We start from the raw sequence: 21448 nt of genomic DNA, 5'->3' as shown, positions 1-21448 counted from the left end.
CATTTTGATCGTTTGATGCGATATGTCACGGCACGTGCCTGCCCAAAGCGCCTCGTCTGGATCCGGGGGCTTTTTACATACTCATCACTTTTCTTTGCTGAAGACGCATTGGCTATGGTTCGGGCAATCTGCACTTGGGCCTATCTCTTTTCTCTTTCTTGATTCCCCCAATGCATTTCCACTTGCGATAAGCGTGTCAGCATAGTTGAGGCTTCTCAGTTATGCGGGTTGCCCCAGCAGCTTGTTTTCATCATGTCTTCAACCGCAAGTAATACTATAACAACATAATACTAGGAATTTAACCTAAATGTCCAAAGATGGGACAGACATGCAAAGCACTTCCGGCGTTCTCGACTAAGCACCTTGTTAAGCACTTTCTCACTTGATTTCGATTTACGACGCGGGCTTAGTCATTTACACACCGAGTCAAGATTACTTGTCAAGACTCAGATTCCAGTATAGAGAATCGAAACCCAGGGTTCAAAGTCGTGCAACATACAATATATCTTTGTCCATACATGCATGCAGAGTGAGGCAATTCCGAGGGAGGGGGTGGGGGCGGGGCAATTCCGCACTCCCGACTGAGGGATTGGTCACCACCCGATCGGATGCGCTTTGGATTAGCAAGATCGGCTCTCGCATGTTCCAAGCCGAGTTCCAGGTACAAGTACCAGTTTTGAAATCACGCCCAATTTGCATTATCCTATTGGTGGTTTGATCTTGAACTCCTGCAGAACTAGTTGCATTGCTTATAAAAATCTCCCTAGAAAGGGGACCCTGAACACCTTCTTGCGTGCTTTTTACAACTTACTACCTGATAGACCGGAAGCTATCTTCTTCTTCTCTTGAGCATCTATATATGTCTCCCACCACGCCCGCGCCTGCAGACCAACACACCCACCGCAAACCCTCAACCATCGCATTGATATCGGTGCTTGCCCTTCTCCTCGCCGTGGCTATTACCCGCTTCGCGAACCCGGGCGCATCCACCACCGATCCAAGCTCTCAAAGTACAACTGCCACCCCCCCCCTCCAACCGCCAACCTGGATCATCTCCGTCGCTTCTTCAGCTCACCTGTCGCCTCCGCAGTAGGTCGATCTACGGTCGGGCCCACGATGTCGAAAACACCGGTGTATTTTTTGAGTCATGGCGGTGTACGTCCAGCCCTTCCCCGTAGTCAAAGATGCGATATACTAATTCCATCTCATGTGGGGTAGCCGAATATCATGTACGATCATCAGCATCCGGCGTACCACAAGCTGGGGGAGATCGGACGGGAGATCACGACGAAAGTGAAGCCGCGGGCGGTGGTGGTTTTCTCGGCCCACTGGCAAGGGAAACGGGATACGATCCAGGTGAATACGGCGGAGATCACGGAGTTGATTTATGAGTATGTCCTTCCCTTGCATTTCCGATTGTTGCGATATGGGGATGGCAGGCTACGAATGAATGAATGAATGGGTGGAGAAACGATTACTGACGCGCAGAATTCCCTTTTTAAAGCTTCTACGGGTTTCCGAGCCATTACTACAAGGAGAAATATCCGAACGTTGGAAGTAAGGAGATTGCGGAGAAGGTGCTGAGTGCGCTGGGTGAGGCGGGAATCAAGGCTGAAGGGGTGAAGAGGGGGCTAGACCATGGCGTTTGGGCGAGCTTTAAGTGTGGTAAGTTCCTTCTTCTCTGATGATGTTGGAGGCCAGGGAGAGGGGCAGTAGAAGCCTGCTAACATTGTTCCGTTCGTAGCCTTTGAGCCCGAGAAGAACCCGTTGAATGTCCCTATTGTGCAGGTCTCGCTGTTCGACACGGAAGACCCCGTTCAGCACTACCGACTTGGCCAGGCGGTGTCGAAGCTTCGTGAGGAAAACATCCTGATCATTGTCTCCGGGATGGCCGTTCACAATCTGCGGGACCTGCAGTTCTCCTTTGGTGACCCGCGACCGTTGCCGTATACCGCCAGCTTTGACGAGGCTCTTAAGGATGCGGCCACCGCCAAGCCGGCGGAGAGGGAGCAGGCTTTGGTGGATCTGCTGAAGCGGCCCGATGCCCGCAAGGCGCATCCGACCTTTGACCATCTGCTCCCCATTCATATCGGAGCTGGTGCGGCCGGGGACGACAAAGGGAGGCGCTTGTGGACCCTGAAGGAAGGAAGTATGAGCTGGGCGCAATATAGATTTGGCGAGATCGCCAACAATACTAGCTCGCTGTAGTTTGTTGATAAACCAGGTAAATCAATAGATGTGCAGATTTTTAATAGGGTCGGTATTTTTTTCGGGCGGTTCGCGGCGAGAATTGGGTCTTCAGATTCATCTATAGGTACAGCGCAGAGAAAGAGGGCAGAAACATGGTTGCATGAAGATATATGGGCGCAATAAATAGGACTGATTATGAAGACGCCTTCACCAATTGGGTAATCTTCTCTTCGACCTGCTGATCCGTCAAGCCTGTGTTGCAGCGATATTCGTCAATTATCACATTTTGCGAGTCAAGGTTGATCTCGAAAGGTCTTACCGGTCAAAGCTTCCTGCTTCTCTCTTCCGAGCTCTGCACATGCTAGTTAGCTCACGTCTGCGAACGGGCTTGTCCACGACAGGTGATCATCGGGCCATACCGTATCTAGCGTACACTCTGGGCACAGTACCAGCTGCCTCGCGCATCAAAATAGGAGTGGAGGGATTGTGCTTCTTCATGGTGGGATAGGCGCGCTGCAGGAACGACCTAAGGCAAACAATCCAGCTCCATCAGCAATTGGGCTCAAACAACACATTCTGATTGTTGCGCGCGAGTCGACTAACCGGGTAGCAGCGCTCTCCTGAGAGGTCTGGCAGAAAAGGAAGCGCAGCTCCTTCAGACCCTTAGTGAAAGCGTACTTAGAGGACATTGTGAAGTGGTGACGGATCGCGAAGGGCGGGATGGGTCGGGAACACGCGGGAATGACCGTCAGACTAACTGGGCGCCCGTCAGTATTGACTCTGGATAACTCGGAGAGTTGCAATTTAGGATGGGGGGGATAAAAACTGACAATGCGTGCTGGGAGCTCTGATCGAGGAGTTACCGACAAACTGATTCCCACTGAGTGAGGTTCTGGGAGGGACTCCGGCAGAACCAATCCAGTCAAGCGTGATTGTCACCGCTTACCTCAGCCGGAAAAGAGCCGCAACCCCAACAGACTGAGGCCGACGTCGGGGCCTTTTGACGGAGCGCTTCATCTCGACGACCTTGTGTCTATCTTTACCTACAATCTCGAAATTCCTGACCCTTCGTTCTACGTGTGGTCATTGCTATCAATAGGGTTTCTTCTTCTCCTCCTTGCGCCACTTGCCTCTCTCCGCTCTCTTTCCCTGGGTCCCGCCCGACACTCTCCGCTCTCACCCTTCCGAACTCTCCCATAACACACACCTTCGCCCGCCGCGCTCGGTCTACGTTCATACCAAATCCTTCACAATGTCGTCCCGTGTCGGTCTCCGCTTTTTCCAGAACTCTCGCGCTGCTTTCCGCAACGCATATGGCCCCTTCCGTCGGCCTGGCGGCCAGGGTTTCCGGTTTCAGAGCTCAGATGCCGCCGCCGCCGAGCAACAGAGCACTTTCCAGCGTCTATGGAACAGCCCGGTCGGTGTGAAGACGGTGCATTTCTGGTGAGCTTAAAGCCTCTGAGGGTTTTGTCTTGCACTACTCGTGCGGTGCAATTGATTTGGGAGGTCAAGAACCAAGCTAACACAAGACAATCGCTAGGGCCCCGGTTATGAAGGTATGTGACAACGAGAAAAATAAACCCCTCGTCGGCGTCGCCTATTCGCGATATACCCAAATCTACAATGGTTCATCACTGACTCTGTCCGCTCTAGTGGGCTCTCGTCATTGCCGGTATCTCCGATCTTAGCCGTCCTGCTGAGAAGCTCTCCTTGACCCAGAACGGTGCTCTGATGGCCACCGGTGCTATCTGGACTCGCTGGTGTATGATCATTACTCCCAAGAACTACCTGTACGTCTATCTCTACAATCGGCGGTTCCTTCCTGTGATGTTGGAATCAATATGACTGACTAATCTGATGTCCAGGCTTGCTGCTGTCAACTTCTTCCTTGGTATCGTCGGTGTCGTCCAGGTCACCCGTATCGTTCAGTACCGCCGTAGCTTGGATGGCTCTACCACGGAGGCTGTGAAGGATCTGGAGAAGGAAGTGGTTGATGATGCCAAGGCTGTTGCTGCTACCGCCGAAGCCGCTGTCAAGAAGTCGGCTTAAATGTCCCTTTCTGGGCGACCGAGAAGGGGGTTTGATCATGTAAGCTGGACACTCCGTCAAAATTAGATTAGATTCCTTTCCTCTCTTCGGAACATGGTATTGTCGGTGTACCACTCGGATGGTCTAAAGAGCAGCGACCGAGGAAGCGCGGGGGAATCCCGCTAGGACTTTTTTCCTTTTACCATTTTGCGCATGTATATATTCCCATTGACTAGAATGAAAGATTTGAAGCTGAAGGGCGATTTCAACAAGCCATGCAAATAGTGCTATATGGACCTCAGCCGACGGTGCACTGCTGCAAAGTGGAAGGAGGAAAATGTGCCTCGATTGATTATGTGTTGCTGCTTCTGTGTCTGCGCCGGCGAACAGCTCAGTGATGTCTGGCTTGAGACAATGTAGCGGTCTGAAGTAACCCGCGCAAAGCTATTCCTAAAGATGGGGAATGGAGAGGTAGAGCTGGTCACCTGAGTGGATATCATATGTTTTGCTCTCCTCCACTTTTCATTTCCCCCTCTCCACACCTCCATCTGCTCATCTCCACCAGCTTATTCTTATCACACACCGACGAAGTACTCGTCATTCAGTCCTCAAGCCAATTCAAATTAAGAGTCGCAGAATGCCCCAGTACGGGTTCGAGTATCAACCCCAGGTCTCTGGATCCAACTGTCTTCAGAAACCCCGGGGATAGCGGGCCAGCGCAAGCCACCGCGGCCACTTGCTATGAAAGATAATATGGAAGAGAACAAACCCGACCAGCCATGCTGCAGGGGGAACAGCACATTCAAGGGCCACCGAGGACGCATCAATCTCCTGCTGGTGCCATTTTTCCCCCAATCGGACAATCGCAGCGGGAGTTAGCCCTCCTATCAAAGCGCCCGATCACTATAACTGCCATCATGAGCTTGGCTGTTGCTCCACGCTTTCTCCACACTCTCCGCATCGGCTGTTTTCATTTCCCCGGATAGATTCATGCCCAGGAAGACGCTTCCCCGCCTTGAGAGAGCCTGTGATGCAACGGGCCAGTGCACGCCCGGGGAAAATCTGGGAATATATAAACACAACACGGGCGGAGAATGGTTTGGCACAGCGGCCAGGTTCTCGTTAAAACTTTTCCCTCTATCTCCCCCAATTATTATTTCCCTGCGCTGTCAGTTCAAAAATGAGAACCTCGCATCTTCTTAGCCAGGCGCTCAGCCTCCTTGCGCTGGGCGCAACAGTGGAAGGCTTCAACCGCGACAGAAACCAAGCCTGCGGGCCTCACAAGCCCTTCCAGCCTCTGCCAACGAGCAAATCCAGAACTAAGACTTGCCATGTTCGCACTCATGGGGACGGATCCGACGATGCGGCGTACATTCTTTCTGCCATCAAGCAATGCAACAATGGAGGAAAGGTTGTCTTCGACGCCGACAAGGAATACATCATCGGCACGGCACTGGATCTCACTTTCCTGAAGCACATTGATCTTGGTGAGTTGATGCTGATCGTTCTTAGTTCTACCTGGCTTCTTTTTTTTCCGTATTGAGTCCATGTTATACTGACTATTTCTGACCCGGCCAACAGATATCGAGGGCACAATCCAATTCACCAACGACACCGATTACTGGCAAGCGAACGCCTTCCAGCAGGTCTTCCAGAATGCAACGACCTTCTTCCAGCTCGGTGGTGAGGACGTGAACGTCTATGGAGGCGGCACTCTGGACGGTAATGGTCAAGTCTGGTACGATCTGTACGCAGAGGACGCCCTTATCCTCCGTCCCATTCTGTTTGGCATTATCGGTCTGAATGGGGGCACCATTGGTCCGCTGAACCTGCGCTACTCCCCTCAGTGGTACAACCTCATCGCCAACTCGACCAATGTTCTCTACGATGGCATCAACATTTCTGGATATTCCAAGAACCCGTCCGTGACTGCTAAGAACACGGATGGATGGTACGTTGCTCGTCTTCCCTTCGACTTCTGCAGCAGAGGGTGTCGGCTAACGCTTGTCCTAGGGATACCTACCGGTCCTCGAACATCGTGATCCAAAACTCTGTGATCAACAATGGCGATGGTACGTTTTAAGAACCCCGCGAAACTGATCCATAGCGCATATCCTCTAACAAAGACTGTATTGGTAGACTGTGTTTCCTTCAAACCGAACAGCACTGACATCCTGGTGCAAAACCTCCACTGCAACGGCTCGCACGGTATCTCGGTGGGCTCTCTCGGACAATACCTTGGCGAAGTGGACATTGTACAGGACATTCTCGTCTATAACATCTCCATGTACAATGCCTCGGTAAGTGACGGCCAATAACGCACCCTCTGAACCAATCCGGTACTAGTATTGACCCGTGGATAGGACATGGCTCGCATCAAGGTCTGGCCCGGGGTCTCGTCCGCTCTCTCCGAGGACCTCCAGGGTGGCGGTGGTAGCGGTCGCGTGCAGAACGTCACCTATGACACTGCCTACATCGACAACGTCGACTGGGCGATCGAAGTGACCCAATGCTACGGCCAGAGCAATCTGACTCTGTGCAACGAATACCCGGTGCGTATATCAGAGCTCAAAGCCCCGGCTGGAAGTGGCCTCCAATACTGATGTGTCATGGTAAACCAACAGAGCAGTCTCACCATCTCCGACGTCTGGTTCAAGAACTTCCGCGGCAAGACCTCTGGAAAGGAGAATCCTTATGTTGGAACCCTGGTCTGCTCGAGCCCCGAGGTGAGTGTCTAGCTTTACTGCAATCGAGCCACAAGAACACAAAAGCTGACTAATGTCTCGATAGGTGTGCTCAAACATCTACACCGACAACATCAACGTCGTCAGCCCCAAGGGCACCAACGACTTTGTCTGCAATAATGTAAGTTGATTCCCCCCCGAGGTGTACCTGGCTCGATCTTATCGCTAATGCTGGATTAGGTGGATACCTCGGACCTGAGCGTCAACTGCACGGCGACTTCGAGCTAGATGACCCGAGTTTGTTTGACCAACTGTACATATTGAGCCGCTTTGATAGCTAGAAGGGAAATGTGTATGCTGGATGAATGCTATATTTCAACTTCCCGACCACACAAGCAGAAGGCTCCCTGTACATGCACCTTCAAGACTATACATATCCCAATTCCTACACTAAACTCGTACCAAACACTCTTCCAAGAACGCATCCACCCGTGCCACATCCCCCAGCGTAGCCACCACCCCCACGTACCCATCCGGCCGAACCACGGCCACCGCCCCATGCGCCGGATCCACCCCATAGATGGTATATACATCATCCAGTTCATAGCCACTGTAGAACTGCATCTCGGAGTGCCGCTTCAGCTCCTCGGGCGTATCCCGCCACGTGAAGTCCCGGGACAGGCGCGGGTGGATGACGACTTGCTCAATCGCGGAAGCCGGGTACTTGGGGAGAACTCGGGAGCCGAGGACGCGTAGGGTTTGTGCGGAAGTGCCTTTCGGGTTGAGAAGGTCGACGGAGGTTAGGACGAGGAGGCGGATGCGGCCGGTAGAGAGGAAGTCTGGCTTGGGGTTAGTTCTGAGGGGATATGAGGATTGGCAGGGAGGGGGGGAGGGAGGTTTGTCAGGCTTGGGCGTTGTATGGTGTACTGCTTCACGATGAGCGAGGGTCTTGAGAGAACGACTTACCATCATGCAAGTTTCGTCTGTTTCCATCTGCGTGACGCTTGTAGGTCACGTTTAGTAGTCTTCGACCGGGGCGCAGAATGCCGCTAAGGTAGTCGGTGCCTTGGATCGGGTTAGTGGGGGTGGTAGCTGCAGCTGCAGCTACGGTGCTTTTTGGTTTCGTTTGTTGTTGGTGTTGGTGTTGGTGTTGTACGATCAGGCTCTCTGGATATTCAATTCCACAACCGCTGGTGAAGCCGTTGCCTGTGCTGAAGACCTCGAGGAATTGGTCGTGGGTAAGCCCGGGGAGGCTGTCTGCGGCGTTGCCTATCTTCCCGGAGAACATGGAGGAGAAGGCGCGGTCGAACTCGATGAGCTGGTGAGCGATGGTGTGGCGTTCTGAGTGGTAGGTTGCGAGGATGGGATCTGGAGCCTGGGGGTTTGTTGAGCTCGGGGTGAGCTCGTTGACCACGTAGGCGAGTTTCCAGGCAAGGTTGTATGAGTCCATCATCGAGACATTCATGCCTTGACCAGCCTAGGTTGTGTTTCGTGTCAGTCGACGGGGAAGTTCCGTGCCAGGGCTGTGATACGTACCTTCGGGCTGTGTGTATGACAGGCTGCAGAGTAGGAGAGTTGGTTGTTTGGTTAGTTTGCCGGAGAAGCCTGAGGTTTGCCATGGGTAAAGCAGAGGACGTACCATCTCCCACAATGAACACCCGCTCGATTCCCTTGGTATCCTTGACAGTGAACCGATCTGAGACTCGTTGACCGATCTGGTACGCCGCCCACCAGTCTACTGCCCCGCCCTTCTTTGGCTGGATGTAATATGGCTTGAATGCATCGGCCGCGTGTTGAAAGATGCTTTCTAACGTCACTTTGCTTCTGCGAGCTCGCGCATCTTCCTTCGCGGCCGCCTCGTCCACCTGCTGCTGGTTCTCATCAACATCCCCATCCTCTGGGGCCCCTTCCTCAGGAACCTGTACATACAGGCGAGTCAGGTAATCCCCTGTCGCGATGCGCTCGCGCGGGATGACCATCACTGACCCCGCCGGCGAATGAATCGCGCACCGTCGCCGGATGTCCGGGAAATCCGTGTCCACCACCAGGTCAACGACGCCCCAGATATGATCCAGCGACTCGCCGACCAACTGCAGGCCCATGCACCGGCGCACCATCGAGTGCGCCCCATCCGCCCCGACCAAATACTTTGACCGTACCGTGCGCCGCTCACCGTTGGTCTCGAGTTCCGCAACCACGGGGAACTCCGGTTCAGCGTCCTCGTCAATTTTGACATGAACAAGTCGGGTGTTCCGCTGTACCCCGCGGGACGAATACCGTAGGAGGTCGGTCTCGAGGATGCGCTCGATTCGACCCTGGTGAATGGTGACCTCGTGGCGATAGCGGGCCGGCACGGCGACATCGGGCACGATGGCTGTGCGCTCGATGATCTCATCCGGGTTGGCGGACGGGTTCCAGAAGGCCACTTCCTCCATGTGGCAGCCGTCAGTGAGGATCTCGTCCGCGAGTCCCAGGCTCTTGAAGACCTCTAGGGTGCGCGGCTGCAGGCCGTCCGCCTGGCCGGATTTCAGGGTGCCTGGTTTGGCGTCAACGCAGAGGAGTGACTCGTCGCTGAGGCCGTATCGGGCGAGCAGAAGGTTTAGCATGAGCCCGGCGGGTCCAGCGCCCACGATGACTACTTCATATCTACCGTGGTTTGGTTGGTGAGAGAAAGGGGCACTGAGGCGGGGGAGCGGCGGGGCGAAAGAGGGTAGAACGCGAAGTTCGCGCGTGGAGGCGGCGGATTCAGTGAAGACAGGCATGAAGAATAAGGTGTGTATGCTATGAGCTCTTAAGCTTGAACATAGGCTATCTGAGCTACTTTTCAAAGGTCTACGCAGATACTGACGAAGGTATTATATAGGTTGACCTGGAGGGTGCACCCACCCAGACCCAGACTTTTGGCGGATACAGAAGCCACTCTGGGGATACCTATTGTTGTCCCAAAGAAGAAAGCTCCTACCCCATCGATAAGTCCACAAGTGAATCGTGATTGGCCTGGACCATAATTAGGGTATGCGAGTGGGCGGGTTATGGAGCCCTCTGGGGCGCTGACTGAGGATTACTTGTCCCTCACTAATCCGCCCTTGATCGTCCTTACATGGCTCACTTGGTCTTCCTAGGTACCTGAACAGCCCGATCGCCTTCCATTTGCATGCCATTCAGAAAGTCACAGTTGATGATCATGTTCAAACCGATGCTCTTCATCAACAACGGAGTTTCAATAATCAATGCTTGACATCACAAAACTGTTTCCACTTTCTGGACGCAAGACTTCAGAGTCGGCAACCGGCCCAGTGAGATGCATGCCTGGCATCGATGCAGCTCACGTTCCGCGCAGTTAGTTAGCCTGAGATCGGTGGCTGAATTACTCAATGCTTACTGAGTTCCAACCACGCGGGGGTAACTTACTGACAATTCAGGGTACGGACATTCAATGCCACGTATGGTGTTCATACTTACCGGTATTCGTGTACTGCAAACCGGGAACGCGTCACGACCGCTGTAAGGTATCGAGCCAACACACTAAACGCCGAAGTATACTTCCATCTTTCGACAGGGCAAATATTCGTTCACGTCACAGCCACTAGAACAAATTGGTGCCATAGCTGCCGCCGATTTTCTCCGCGCATTTCGGTGAAGCCGCCAAGCCTCGAGAGAAGGTCCGGCGGGGTAAAACTGGGGACGTTGGGACAAAATTACGGGGTAAGCTTACGCCGGCACTGGATAATGCTTGGTCCTGTAAGGTAGAGACGGCTTTACGGAAATACGGATAGCGAAGGATGATGATGATCAAGCTGATCCAGACAGCCGATCGTCTCCGCCGTGCTGGATATACTGCCGGGAATCCCCCATTCCATGCAGGACACTGCATCTTCAGATCCAATAAATTGTTTCTATACCATATGCTGGGGGTTTCCCGAGGCATACTCCAGACTCTACTTAGCGTCTGTCGGATCCGTCATCGCTTGGAAAGCGCAACTGTACGAATCCCCACATTGTGAAATGGCTGAATCATGACCATTGCTCCAATGCTGATGAGATTTCCACGAAGGGACAGTCTACCACATAGCTTAATGTGGACTAGAACCCACGCAAGAAGGTATTTACCAGGATCACTGTTCCCTTAGTCTGGGAAGGAAGCTAATTTGTCGACAAGCCCTATCTTCCACACATTATGCCCACTATCTCGTCATCCAATTGTGAATGAGGCAGGTTGATTGGTTCGACAGTATACACGATAATGGACACCGTATGAGGGGATCCCTGTCAATCGTTATACATTTTATGATTACCAACCAGCGCCATCATTTGTCTGTCTCGCAAGCCAGTCCACACTCCCCACCCTCCGAATGTGAAGCTCGGTTATCTTTGGCGGGGGAACGGGAGGTGGGTCTTACCGGTTGAACGTCGTGATTTCCATTGCACGCAGCGAAAGACCGCAGAAAGTCCGGTTTACCCACCCACTCAGAGGCCTACCTATAGTAGGTGCTAAATCTCATCTCCCCTCCCCGGTTCCAACTGACAGGCCGTCGACCGTCTTCAACGGACCTAAGAGATGCTGGCAGGGAGGGGGGGATTCCCGTGAGCTAAGTGGGTATAGCCCTGCCTATCTCACTCCTTCCCAGTCGGGGCTAATATGTTTGAGCCAACGGTGTAACGCAAACAATCTACGATAGCGTCAGTCCGTGTTACCGCCCTAGGGAAAAAGAGGGGGTCCATCACTTATTCCCGCTCTCGTGGAGACGAAACCCCTCCCCGGCTAATAGAGAGCAGCTCCGCTTTGCTTAAAGCGACCGTTGGTCTCATGATTGGGGCAATAAATAGGCATAGGCCGAGCTCCGTGCTTCCCACTTGGCTTTCTCGCAGAATACATTCATGTCGCACACGTTTTCTTAGCCTCGATGTCCGCAATGATCCAACGATGGTCGCAATTCTTCGGATTTACTTCCCACAGCAGTGCTACTGCGGCGTCTGCAGCCAATGATTGGATTGTCCAAGAGCGGGCTGTTGATGACTACCGCCTGCTGAGAGTCGTGGTGATCGGTTCAGGTATTTCTGGGATCATCTCTTCAATCCGACTTCGGCAACGGATTCAGAATCTGGATCTCTGCGTTTACGAGAAGAATACGGATATCGGTGGCACTTGGCTGGAGAACAGATACCCGGGTTGTGCATGCGGCAAGCACTCCTGCCATTCCGTTGATAGATACACCAATAGGCAATCTGCTAACACACTGGCTTTGCAGATGTTCCGGCTCACACATACCAGGCTACCTTTGAACCCAACAAAGAATGGTCTGCCTTCTATGCCGCAGCCCCCGAGATTCACAAGTATTGGACGCGGGTGGCAGAAAAGTATGGCTGTATGGAGCACATCAAGTTTGAACAGCAAGTCATTGAGGCCTCGTGGGACGATGCTACAAGCAAGTGGAATCTGCTGGTCAAAGATCTTGCTAGTGGGTCGACCTACCAAGATCGATGTGATGTGCTCATATCGGCTACGGGGGCTTTGAACGACTGGAAGTGGCCGAGTATTCCGGGCCTCCATGACTTCAAGGGGAGATTGATGCATAGTGCTGACTGGGACGAGTCATATGACTACAGCGTGAGTTGAACCCAGTTTTCTTGTGGCCAAGAGGACTGGTGGCTGACGTCCGACCAGAACCAGAAAGTGGCCGTGATTGGGAACGGATCGAGTGGCATTCAGATCGTTCCCGGCATGCTGCCGAAAGTGGCGCATATTGATCATTATATCAGAGGTCGCACTTGGCTGTCACCTACCTTCGCCAGGAATCAGGTCGATAAGCGTGGCACTGAACTCGAAAACTGTAAGATTGCGTTAGTTGAGAGAGGATTTCCTGGTTGACCTGTCAATCATAGTTTCCTTCTCTCCAGAGGAGATTGCAAGATTCAAGACGGACCACAACGCCTACCAGAAGTTCCGCAAAGGTAATAATTCATTCTAGCCTTTCTGTATTTTACCTCGGCAGCTGCTTACGACATCAGAGATCGAGCTTGAGCTGCAGTCTATCCATGGTGCAACGCTTCTGGGAACCCCTGAGCAGCTAGGTTCTGAAAGTGTCTTCACACAGAATATGAAACGGCGCTTGCAACGTAAACCGGAGCTCCTTGAGAACCTTCTTCCCTCATTTCCTCCTGCCTGCCGCCGTCTGACTCCAGGTCCTGGCTATCTAGAGGCCTTGACAGATGAAAAGGTTGACGTCATTTCGAGCGAAATTATCAAGGTGGATTCGACTGGTATCATCACAGCAGACGGTGTGCATCATCCTACCGATGTTTTGGTATGCGCCACGGGGTTCGACACCACGTTCACACCCCGGTTCCCCATCACTGGGCGCGATGGATTGTCTTTATCCCAGCGCTGGGAGAAAACGCCAGAGACTTACCTATCTTTGGCAGTGGATGGGTTCCCCAATTACTTTGTCTGTCTCGGCCCGAATGCAGCCTTGGGTGAGGGAAATCTGCTGCTTCTGATAGAGAAAGAGATCGATTACTTCACGTGCTGCCTACAGAAGATGCAACGGGACAACATCCGCGCAATGTGTGTCCGGAAAGAAGCCGTGGCGCAGTTTACTCGGCACTGCGACCAGTATTTCTCACGCACCGTGTTTAGTTCGAGCTGCCGCAGCTGGTATAAAGGGGGGCGAGAGAACGGACGAGTGACGGCACTGTGGCCTGGTAAATTCCTTTCTTTTTTTCCGGTGTTTGTGATTCGTGCGCATTTTCTTACCGATTCAGGTTCGTCGCTCCATGCTATGAAGACGCTCGCGCATCCACGCTGGGAGGATTACACGTATGACTATGTGGACAACAATTCGAATGGCTGGATAGGCGACGGGTGGACCATGAATGAGAAGAACAAGGTTGTCGATGTCGACTATCTCGACGACGACCAGATGGACTTCCCTCCAGTTGCCTGTGTGATGGGCAATCAATAGAAGTTAGAGGTGGAGAGGAGGGGGGGGGGGGCTGGGCTTGACTTCGGGAGTGGCTGGTTTCTGTCCCCGTGCGACTCTGCTGTTTTGTTTTTCCTTTCTATGGAAATCTGATAACCTATGATGACATTCTAGCTTCCTCTCACGATTAAGATCCGTCTGTAGTAAATATAACCAGAGATCTCCAGCCTACCGGATGACCCGAACGTGTTGTACAGCGTTGAACGTGAGTTCGAGAACTGGAGGGAGCAACGGCGGCCCAGGTTTGGTTAGACTTTGGTGGCGTTTGGACCAAGCAAGTAGCCAGAGGTACAACAACGGGCAGTCCTAGTTTTGAAGAGTAGAGTTGAGATGATTACCAAGGTTGACAGTGGAAATGGGACGTCACTCATGGAAGGTGGGATTAGGAGGAATTAGGGGGAGGGGGAGGGGGGAGGGAAAGGAACCGGGGAAGGTGAATAATGCGAGCGAAGACAAGAGAGAAATAAGGAAATAAGGTTTTCCTGCGTGAACGTCGAGGCTTAATTGTCGGTCTCATTGTCCGATTGTCAGGTTTTCCCAGTTGGAGTGGAAGAAAGTTGTGGGGGTGCAAAAGTGCCAGTCAGTGCCAGTCAACTGCAGTGGGCGGGACTGGGAGGGACTGGGAACCAAAACGGTCTAGCGTGTGCAGGCGAACCAGCGACTTTATCGAGCGCGGGAAGGAAACTGAAGAATCGACGGGCGTGACGGAAGGCCCTCCAGCTCCAGCCACTGGCAGCCTGGAGCCTGGAGCAGCAGAACTACAGCTAGAACTGCAGAAATGAACAAGTACTCCACCACCACCACCACCACCACCACCACCACCAGGTCAATCAGTCAGTCCGTCAGTCAGTCAATAATAATCCACCTTCCCCAGAATCCAACCTCTCTGTCAACCAAGACTCTTTCTTTTTGAAAGATCCATCCTTCTCTCTTGTGACCTTCTCTTTCCATTGTACAGTAAGTTACTTGTTTCATGATGACTGAACCTGTCTCAATACTTTCTTCAATCTAGACATCCACCCACTCTCTTCAGACTACCACTTCAGACGTGTCGTTCCGCTTTGGATCGAACGGGCTTCTTGCGCGCTTTTACCGGCACCGCGGACGTCTCCACTGCCTGCATCATCACCTTCAGCTCCATCCGAGTTTCCACCGCCCGCTCCCGATCTGCCCTTGGCCCCGATCCCCCTCCCCTCCCCCCGTATCCCTCCCCTCCTTTACCCCATATTTCCACCTTCATTTACCCCCTCCAAAGGCTCAAACCCTTCCATTTCTCCTCGATGCGCACCGGTTCCTTACCATGAAGTCTGCTTCAAGCAAGCATTTCTGTTGTACCATCTGCCAGCGAGGTTTCACGCGCATTGACCATCTCAAACGCCATCACCTCCGACGTAAGTCCAATCACTCCCTTGTTCCCACACTTCCGGTCATTGCTTGTCTCTGGGCCCGTTCCCGCACACCACAGCTCACTGATTCTGGACGAACTCTTGGGTTTCCGATAGACTCCGGTGTCAAGCCTTACTCATGCATTTTTTGCAATGAGTCGTTCGCGCGCTGGTGCGTATGTCCCGGGGCGCTGTAACTGATTCAGTCCCGCTCATACCCCGCGTCTTGCGGATTCCGTATGCTTTGATGCTGATAGCCACGCGTTCTTTCATAGTGATAATCTCCGCGACCACTATACGGATTGCGACAAGCGCGGAGACCAGAAGATCCCGGAAACGGGGCAGAGGGGCAGGCGACGACATGCCTGCCAGTCGGCAAGTCACTTCTTTCTTTCTGGAGCGTCTCAGAGCATAGTTTCTAATTCAGGTTCTCTCTCCTTAGTGCACGTCAATGAAGCTGCGATGCGACGGGCAAAGTCCTTGTGGTTCCTGCCAGAAGAGAAATCTTCCGTGCAACAATGAGCGTAAGAAGCAGACCACTGGTCTCGAGCTGGACACAGGCGCAAAATCGACCAATCGCGATGACTATGTCGGTACCTCCGATCGCGGATCGATCAGCTTTCTCTTGAATGGTGGCTCCGACAGCTTCACCGAAGAGTTTCGACTCCCTCCTTGCAGCGACCGCAGTCGGGGCATGAAATATCATACCCAGATGGGGCTGAAGGAAGCAAGGTCTACCATGCTCGACTACCAGATGGAGCTTGATCAGTTGGATATCGCGCCGGCATTCATCGAAGCCGATCCCGCGGCACGGTCCTTTTTCCATGATAACTTTCTTGACTTCTTCAACGGTCCGTTCGAGGGCCCACCCAAGTTTATGGGCACATCTTCCTATAGTGCAGGGCCCGAGTTCAGCGCGAGCCTCCCGCAAACCCAATTTAGCACCACGCATCCCAGTGAACAGCTGTATGGACCGGAGCAGCCCTATGCCGCTGCACTCTCGCAAGCGATTCTATCACGAGCCTGGGCCGTTCCCTTGGATGCTAACGCGAAGCAGCGATTGGCTGCTAATGCTAGCTTCTTGTTGACTACCGCGCGCATCCAGAAGTTTGTGTGGATGTATGCCAGATACTGGCATCCGAGTTGTGCCATGGTCCACCTTGCGTCGCTGCAGTTGAATACCGTTCCGTTGCCTTTATTGGCAGGATTGGTATTCATGGGTGCCATGTATTCGAATGATGAACAGGAAACGTATGCTGCCAAGCAACTGCTGGACTTCGTGGAGCTTTATATTTTCTCGACCGAGGTTTTCGCCCCGGAAAGCGATATCGCTTCCATGTTCTGCAAGGGAAGGACCAACCTCCCTCCTGAGGGAGATGATTGGGTCCAGTTCCTGAACTTCCAAGCCGGCTTCATAATATGTATTGTGCAATACTGGTCAGGCTCTCGCATGTCGCACAATCGCGCCATGGAGAATCGTTTTAGTGAAATCACCAAGGTATTCCTTTTACCGGCCTATAGCGTGGGGAGTGGGCAACTAACTGAATCGAGAAGGTCGCTCGTCGAATGAACCTTACCAAGTGTCGTCACCAACGCCCCGACGTTACTTCAGAGCAGCAATGGATTCAGACGGAGTGTCGCATCCGGTAATTGTCTCATACAAAGTGCTATATCGTGACCACTCGCTAATCATGATAGAACCATTTCCATCATCTCTCTTCTCGACTGTGCCTTTTGCTTCTTCCAGAACTACCCATGTCGCTTGTCGCATGTGGAAATGGATTGCGATTTTCCCTGCCCAGAGGCACTTTTCAATCTAGAACATCCATACACAGACATAGGATTTCATTATTCTCGAGGCTTCACCATCAAAGAAGCCTTTCAGAGTCTGTTCGACGGATCGAACGCCCCAAACATGTCATTCCCTCTCTCTCCAGATTCGTCGACGAATCCCAGTGGTATACTTCCAAACATGAACATCCTTGACATGTTCATACTCATCCACCGTACGTAAAAATCACTATTCAACACGACATTGCCTTCTCGACTGCTAATGCCATTATAGTCCTTTACGCCTTCATAAATACCTATATGACTCTTGCCTCCGTCACGCGTTCCAATCAGCCCCCAATCCAGTCCCCGCCCCAACCCAACCAGCTTTCAGATCCTACATCGCCCGACAAACCCCGGCCACAGAATGCGCCGGAAGACTCTGTGCTGGGTTCTATCCGCCTCGCATTAGCCCGCTGGCGCGAACACTGGCTAACACTGCAAAGTGCCGTATCCAACCACGAATGGGCGTCCATGGGATTTTACAAAAACGGCTATAACTTCTGGCTAGTGTGCCACCTGCTCATCACTAGGAAGGAAAGCATGGACGTGGTCATGCGGCTAGAGGTGAAGTGCGAGGACAAGCTGGAGAAGTTGAAGGTGCTGCTGAACGATGACAAGGATTGACCTGAGCCTGGGAGCAATGCATGTCTGTATGGCCTAGAGCACTTGCTTATGAGAGGAGTTGTGAACCTTAACTGTTTTACTGTATGTATTAGTACGGCGTTTGTGGGTTTGCGCTCATGCTTGGGAGGTGGTTATGGGAAACTGGGGTGTAGTTCGGAGTTTCGTGGGTTTCCTTTTGCGAGAATCATAGGGCTCGGAGGTTTGTATAGTAGCAGTCTGCTTAGGGAGTTCATATATCTAGGAGAGGATTTAGACCAACCCTCACGGGGGACATTTCGAAACAACACTTACTACTGCATTTGGACTTTACATGGTGACAGCTCCCGGTAAATAACTATATCTAAGCAGAGAGCCAACTAACTAACTATCAAGCAGATCTTAGTCAGCCGAGGCGGCCTTCCGCTCCCTCCCTTCCTCCCTTCCTCCCTCCCTCCCTCTCTACCTCCTCCTTCACTTCATGCCCCCAATTGCTTTTGCCATCGGCATTTATCTCTCCTCTTACATATCTTCTTGTCAACTCACCATTCTTCCTATTACACCCGTCATGCACACTGCGAAGGCCAGGGGCGAAGATGAACTTCGATGCGAGGCATTCATCAGATCAACATCATCGAGGAGAGAATGCCAAGCGTGGCTTGACAAATGACTTGCCGCGTCTCGAGTTGGAAATGGATTCCGAGTGGTCCAGTGTCCGAAAAGATGAAGATCCACCATCCACCAACTACATGAGTACTAGTACTACGGAGTAGTCGCACTAAGTAACTGCAGCCTCGCAAGTAGAAATGGGGCCCGGGGACGGACTATCGCCAACCTAACCGCGATAGTGTTGCGACCGTCTCACATCCACTCTCCTGAGGAACCAGGACCGACAACCACTTAACCGAGTCTCCATCCATCAAGTTTTTGTTGACGGACCGGTCCGTTGTGATCCTTCGTCCCTCCCCCCGCCCTCTTTCACAAGTCGAAAGAAATGTATCATCTCGAGAGCAACGAAGCCCAAGCCATTTTTCCTTACAAGCGACGTCGGTCAGGCGGCACACGGTCGCGCACGGGCTGTCGAACCTGCCGGTAAGGGTCCCCTCGCTAGCGGCCGTTATGCGCATGAATTATGATCGGATCAAAACTAATCGGATGGCAAGCGCACGTCGGGTCAAATGCGACGAGACCCCTGGCCATTGTTACAACTGCACCTCTACAGGCAGAACATGCGAGGGCTACGACCCATCCCCATTACCTCGCCCAAACAACGCCCAACGGCAGCGGGTACTATATCCCCAGCTGCCGTTGGCGGTTACCACCACGATCCGCTGCATCACCACCGCCGATGAACGGCGCTGTTTCGCATTCTTTCAAAGACGCACAATTCCGGATATCCTGGGGGCATTTGATTCCCCGTTATGGCACCAGTTAGTGCTGCAAATGGCACAGCTGGATCCGGCGGTTTGTCACGCTACGATGGCGCTGGCGGCTGCCCATCAGGAGTGTCAGCTCACCGGCATGGGGTTGCGCCCGCAGAAACAACAGAGTCCGTGGAACTTATTCGCTTCCGATCAGGCGGCGCGCTCTTTTGCCCTGCTCAAGCAGCGGAACCCCCAGGACCCGCTGTTGCCGCAGGTGGTACTGCTTTGCTGTATCCTCTTTGTCATGTTGGATTTGGTGTGGAGGGAGTTCGACGCAGCCTTCCTGCACCTGCAGAGTGGCCTGCGCATCCTGAATGAGCTTCATCGCCAGGGTAAGCCGGTGTTCCGGAACCGACAGGGATCGCCCGTCGATTGGCACATCGTCACTGCTTTGCAACATCTGGACATACATTCGACACAATTCGGCTGCGAGGCGCCGTTCCTTGCGATTCGGGAAGAGGCTCGATTGGATTCGACTGCAGCCCAGTGGCAAACAATCCAGAGCGTTGCGGAAGGACGCAGGGCACTTGATCCCCTCACGACACTGACGCATGAGTACACGAGGCGGGCCTGGCCGTCTCATAAAGAGCACGATCCCGTTCTCTATGCCTCGTTGTACCGCGAGCAGTTGACACTCCTCTCGCTGGTGGATCAAGCTCAGCAGGCCATGCGGGACTTTCGTCTCCGACATTACGCCTCTCTTGGGTTCAGGGACCAGGTAGGGGCCGACATATTAAAGGTCAATCTCCATTGGCTCTGTTTGGGTCTGCGCACGACCTTCCCGCTCCCTGAAGCTGCATACACGGAGAGCATTGCTTTTGAATGCCGACAAATCCTCACAACATCCGAAGTGATCATCGCAAAACTTGGCCCCCAACGGCCGGCGATCATGTTCGACAATGGGATTATCTCGCCCTTATTCTTGGTGGCCGTCTTATCGCCAGACTTCTGTGACCGTTGGCGAGCCATCATGGCTCTTCATGCCTGGCCGCACTGCGAGGGGCCGTATAGCTCGGCGTTTCACGCCCATCTAGCCGAAAAGATGCTGGAGAACGATCTGCGAGCTCGAATTCGGGCCGAGCTGACTACCACTTTGAACGATTTGCCGGACCAGCAGCTCCTCGAGGACCAGCTGAGCGAACGATTAACGAGGATCACGGGCCGTTCGACTTTCAAGAATGATGAGGAGCTAGAGCGGTATCTGCATGATCTTACTCAGCCAATGGCCCGGTGGCCGTGCGCTCCTCTTTTGGTCCGGGCTGGAATCCTTCCCGACAGACCAGCGGTGCCATGAAAGTGATAGTGGTCGACTCCATACAATACATTTTCTGGAGGACTCGCAGCCCTCCAAAGTGTCTGTGAAGGTCTGTGCATTGACATTACGAAGTCAAGGATTGCGCACACGACTCGACCCCACTCTGCTCTATCCCCTAGTGAGTGGGAAACCATCGATATAACGCGTGCGAGAGCGGGTCCTAGGTTGATTCACACCAGGTTCCGATTACTTAATCGGCGACGAAACAAGCGGTCTTGCTCGGCATCACGTCGGGATCCGCAATCTCGAGGTTTTGGCCCAAAATTCGGGAAATGGTATGTCGTTGTGACAGCCCGTGCATCAACACCACCAGGTTAAGGATTACACACGCGAGTCAATACATTTCCTCTTTCCCCATCCCGTGAGCCAGGTAGCAGCCAACCTGACGCGTGCCACAGAGGCAGCCCCGGGGTGGGAAATACAAAATTCCAATACCTAATCATATGATCGGCATGTAAACGAGCAGTCTTTCCAGCCAAGATTCGGGATCCGATCTCGAGAATTGTGCCAGGTTCGGGGGGTTGGAACGGAACACCAAGCTGGCAAAATTGGAAATGGTGGCCGAAACCCCCAGAAACAGGCTTTAGAGGTTGTGCTAGCCAAGACTTCTACTTTTCTCTCTATGGAGCATGATATCCGACACCAAGTGCCGAGTCTGCTGTCCGTCCAAGAACGAACCCCCACCAAAAGCCACACAATCCCACCTAGTCCATTTGCAACGGGACCAGAATGCAAGCAAGGGGGGTCGCGTGGTTGTGGGTCAGCGGCCACTTGCAGGAAGGGGGAGCTTATGGAAAAGCCATAACGATTGGCGCAAGCTTGTCTCGGTCATGGGGTTGATGGGAGCATGCTAGACGGAGGGGAGCAGTCTCCCTTGAGACAAGAACAAAACAAATACGATGTGACAGAGGTCCGAAGTCCTGTACCAGTGTGGAGTAGTGAGTAATATGGAGAAAGTTCGGCTGAGAGGATTGAAATTAGTAGGCGCATGACAAGTGCAAGAAGAGCA

The 21448-nt window shown here is 52.9% G+C and overlaps 9 protein-coding genes across 9 annotated transcripts; 7 read left to right on the top strand and 2 right to left on the bottom strand.

Annotated features, from left to right (window-relative positions):
* Window positions 1-769: 769 nt before the first annotated feature.
* BO86DRAFT_228458 (uncharacterized protein) lies at window positions 770-1143 on the top strand. The gene has a single exon (XM_025666980.1). The coding sequence runs from the start codon at window positions 860-862 to the stop codon at window positions 1091-1093; it is 234 nt and encodes a 77-aa protein (XP_025530580.1). The 5' UTR covers window positions 770-859; the 3' UTR covers window positions 1094-1143.
* On the top strand, window positions 1117-2208 carry BO86DRAFT_376877 (DODA-type extradiol aromatic ring-opening family dioxygenase; the record flags this gene model as incomplete). Its single annotated transcript, XM_025670558.1, has 4 exons — window positions 1117-1155; window positions 1219-1391; window positions 1505-1665; window positions 1745-2208. The coding sequence occupies 4 exons, from the start codon at window positions 1117-1119 to the stop codon at window positions 2206-2208; spliced, it is 837 nt and encodes a 278-aa protein (XP_025530579.1).
* On the bottom strand, window positions 2147-3065 carry BO86DRAFT_332839 (L51/S25/CI-B8 domain-containing protein). Its single transcript, XM_025668794.1, has 5 exons — window positions 3021-3065; window positions 2794-2947; window positions 2610-2716; window positions 2510-2542; window positions 2147-2442 (listed from the first exon to the last, which is right to left on the bottom strand). The coding sequence occupies exons 2-5, from the start codon at window positions 2877-2879 to the stop codon at window positions 2384-2386; spliced, it is 285 nt and encodes a 94-aa protein (XP_025530578.1). The 5' UTR covers window positions 2880-2947; window positions 3021-3065; the 3' UTR covers window positions 2147-2383.
* Window positions 3066-3207: 142 nt separating this feature from the next.
* Window positions 3208-4467, top strand: BO86DRAFT_386748 (mitochondrial pyruvate carrier family protein). Its single transcript, XM_025671419.1, has 4 exons — window positions 3208-3633; window positions 3731-3746; window positions 3844-3980; window positions 4056-4467. The coding sequence occupies exons 1-4, from the start codon at window positions 3443-3445 to the stop codon at window positions 4237-4239; spliced, it is 528 nt and encodes a 175-aa protein (XP_025530577.1). The 5' UTR covers window positions 3208-3442; the 3' UTR covers window positions 4240-4467.
* An 834-nt stretch (window positions 4468-5301) lies between these two features.
* Window positions 5302-7230, top strand: BO86DRAFT_228424 (putative extracellular exo-polygalacturonase). The gene is made up of 8 exons (XM_025666979.1): window positions 5302-5705; window positions 5800-6169; window positions 6232-6290; window positions 6358-6518; window positions 6582-6770; window positions 6843-6944; window positions 7009-7083; window positions 7143-7230. Exons 1-8 carry the CDS (start codon window positions 5399-5401, stop codon window positions 7188-7190), a joined length of 1311 nt encoding a protein of 436 aa, XP_025530576.1. The 5' UTR covers window positions 5302-5398; the 3' UTR covers window positions 7191-7230.
* A 93-nt stretch (window positions 7231-7323) lies between these two features.
* Window positions 7324-9664, bottom strand: BO86DRAFT_454195 (putative phenol monooxygenase; the record flags this gene model as incomplete). Its single annotated transcript, XM_025677042.1, has 5 exons — window positions 7324-7329; window positions 7365-7741; window positions 7869-8379; window positions 8439-8461; window positions 8542-9664. 5 exons carry the CDS (start codon window positions 9662-9664, stop codon window positions 7324-7326), a joined length of 2040 nt encoding a protein of 679 aa, XP_025530575.1.
* A 2117-nt stretch (window positions 9665-11781) lies between these two features.
* Window positions 11782-13874, top strand: BO86DRAFT_386746 (flavin-containing monooxygenase). The gene is made up of 6 exons (XM_025671418.1): window positions 11782-12083; window positions 12152-12510; window positions 12568-12733; window positions 12786-12854; window positions 12912-13604; window positions 13665-13874. The coding sequence occupies exons 1-6, from the start codon at window positions 11816-11818 to the stop codon at window positions 13862-13864; spliced, it is 1755 nt and encodes a 584-aa protein (XP_025530574.1). The 5' UTR covers window positions 11782-11815; the 3' UTR covers window positions 13865-13874.
* Window positions 13875-15108: 1234 nt separating this feature from the next.
* Window positions 15109-17966, top strand: BO86DRAFT_407614 (uncharacterized protein). Its single transcript, XM_025674288.1, has 7 exons — window positions 15109-15273; window positions 15385-15439; window positions 15543-15642; window positions 15710-16765; window positions 16822-16913; window positions 16966-17273; window positions 17333-17966. The coding sequence occupies exons 1-7, from the start codon at window positions 15183-15185 to the stop codon at window positions 17722-17724; spliced, it is 2094 nt and encodes a 697-aa protein (XP_025530573.1). The 5' UTR covers window positions 15109-15182; the 3' UTR covers window positions 17725-17966.
* Window positions 17967-18566: 600 nt separating this feature from the next.
* On the top strand, window positions 18567-20743 carry BO86DRAFT_228370 (Zn(II)2Cys6 transcription factor domain-containing protein). The gene is made up of 2 exons (XM_025666978.1): window positions 18567-18792; window positions 18864-20743. The coding sequence occupies exons 1-2, from the start codon at window positions 18695-18697 to the stop codon at window positions 20416-20418; spliced, it is 1653 nt and encodes a 550-aa protein (XP_025530572.1). The 5' UTR covers window positions 18567-18694; the 3' UTR covers window positions 20419-20743.
* The last annotated feature ends 705 nt before the right edge of the window (window positions 20744-21448 follow it).

The sequence above is a fragment of the Aspergillus japonicus genome (genome assembly GCF_003184785.1).
Source record: "Aspergillus japonicus CBS 114.51 unplaced genomic scaffold BO86scaffold_8, whole genome shotgun sequence".
In the NCBI taxonomy this organism is placed as follows: domain Eukaryota; kingdom Fungi; phylum Ascomycota; class Eurotiomycetes; order Eurotiales; family Aspergillaceae; genus Aspergillus; species Aspergillus japonicus.
The sequence above is the reverse complement of the archived record's forward strand: the minus strand, read 5'-3'. Positions and strand labels throughout refer to the sequence as shown.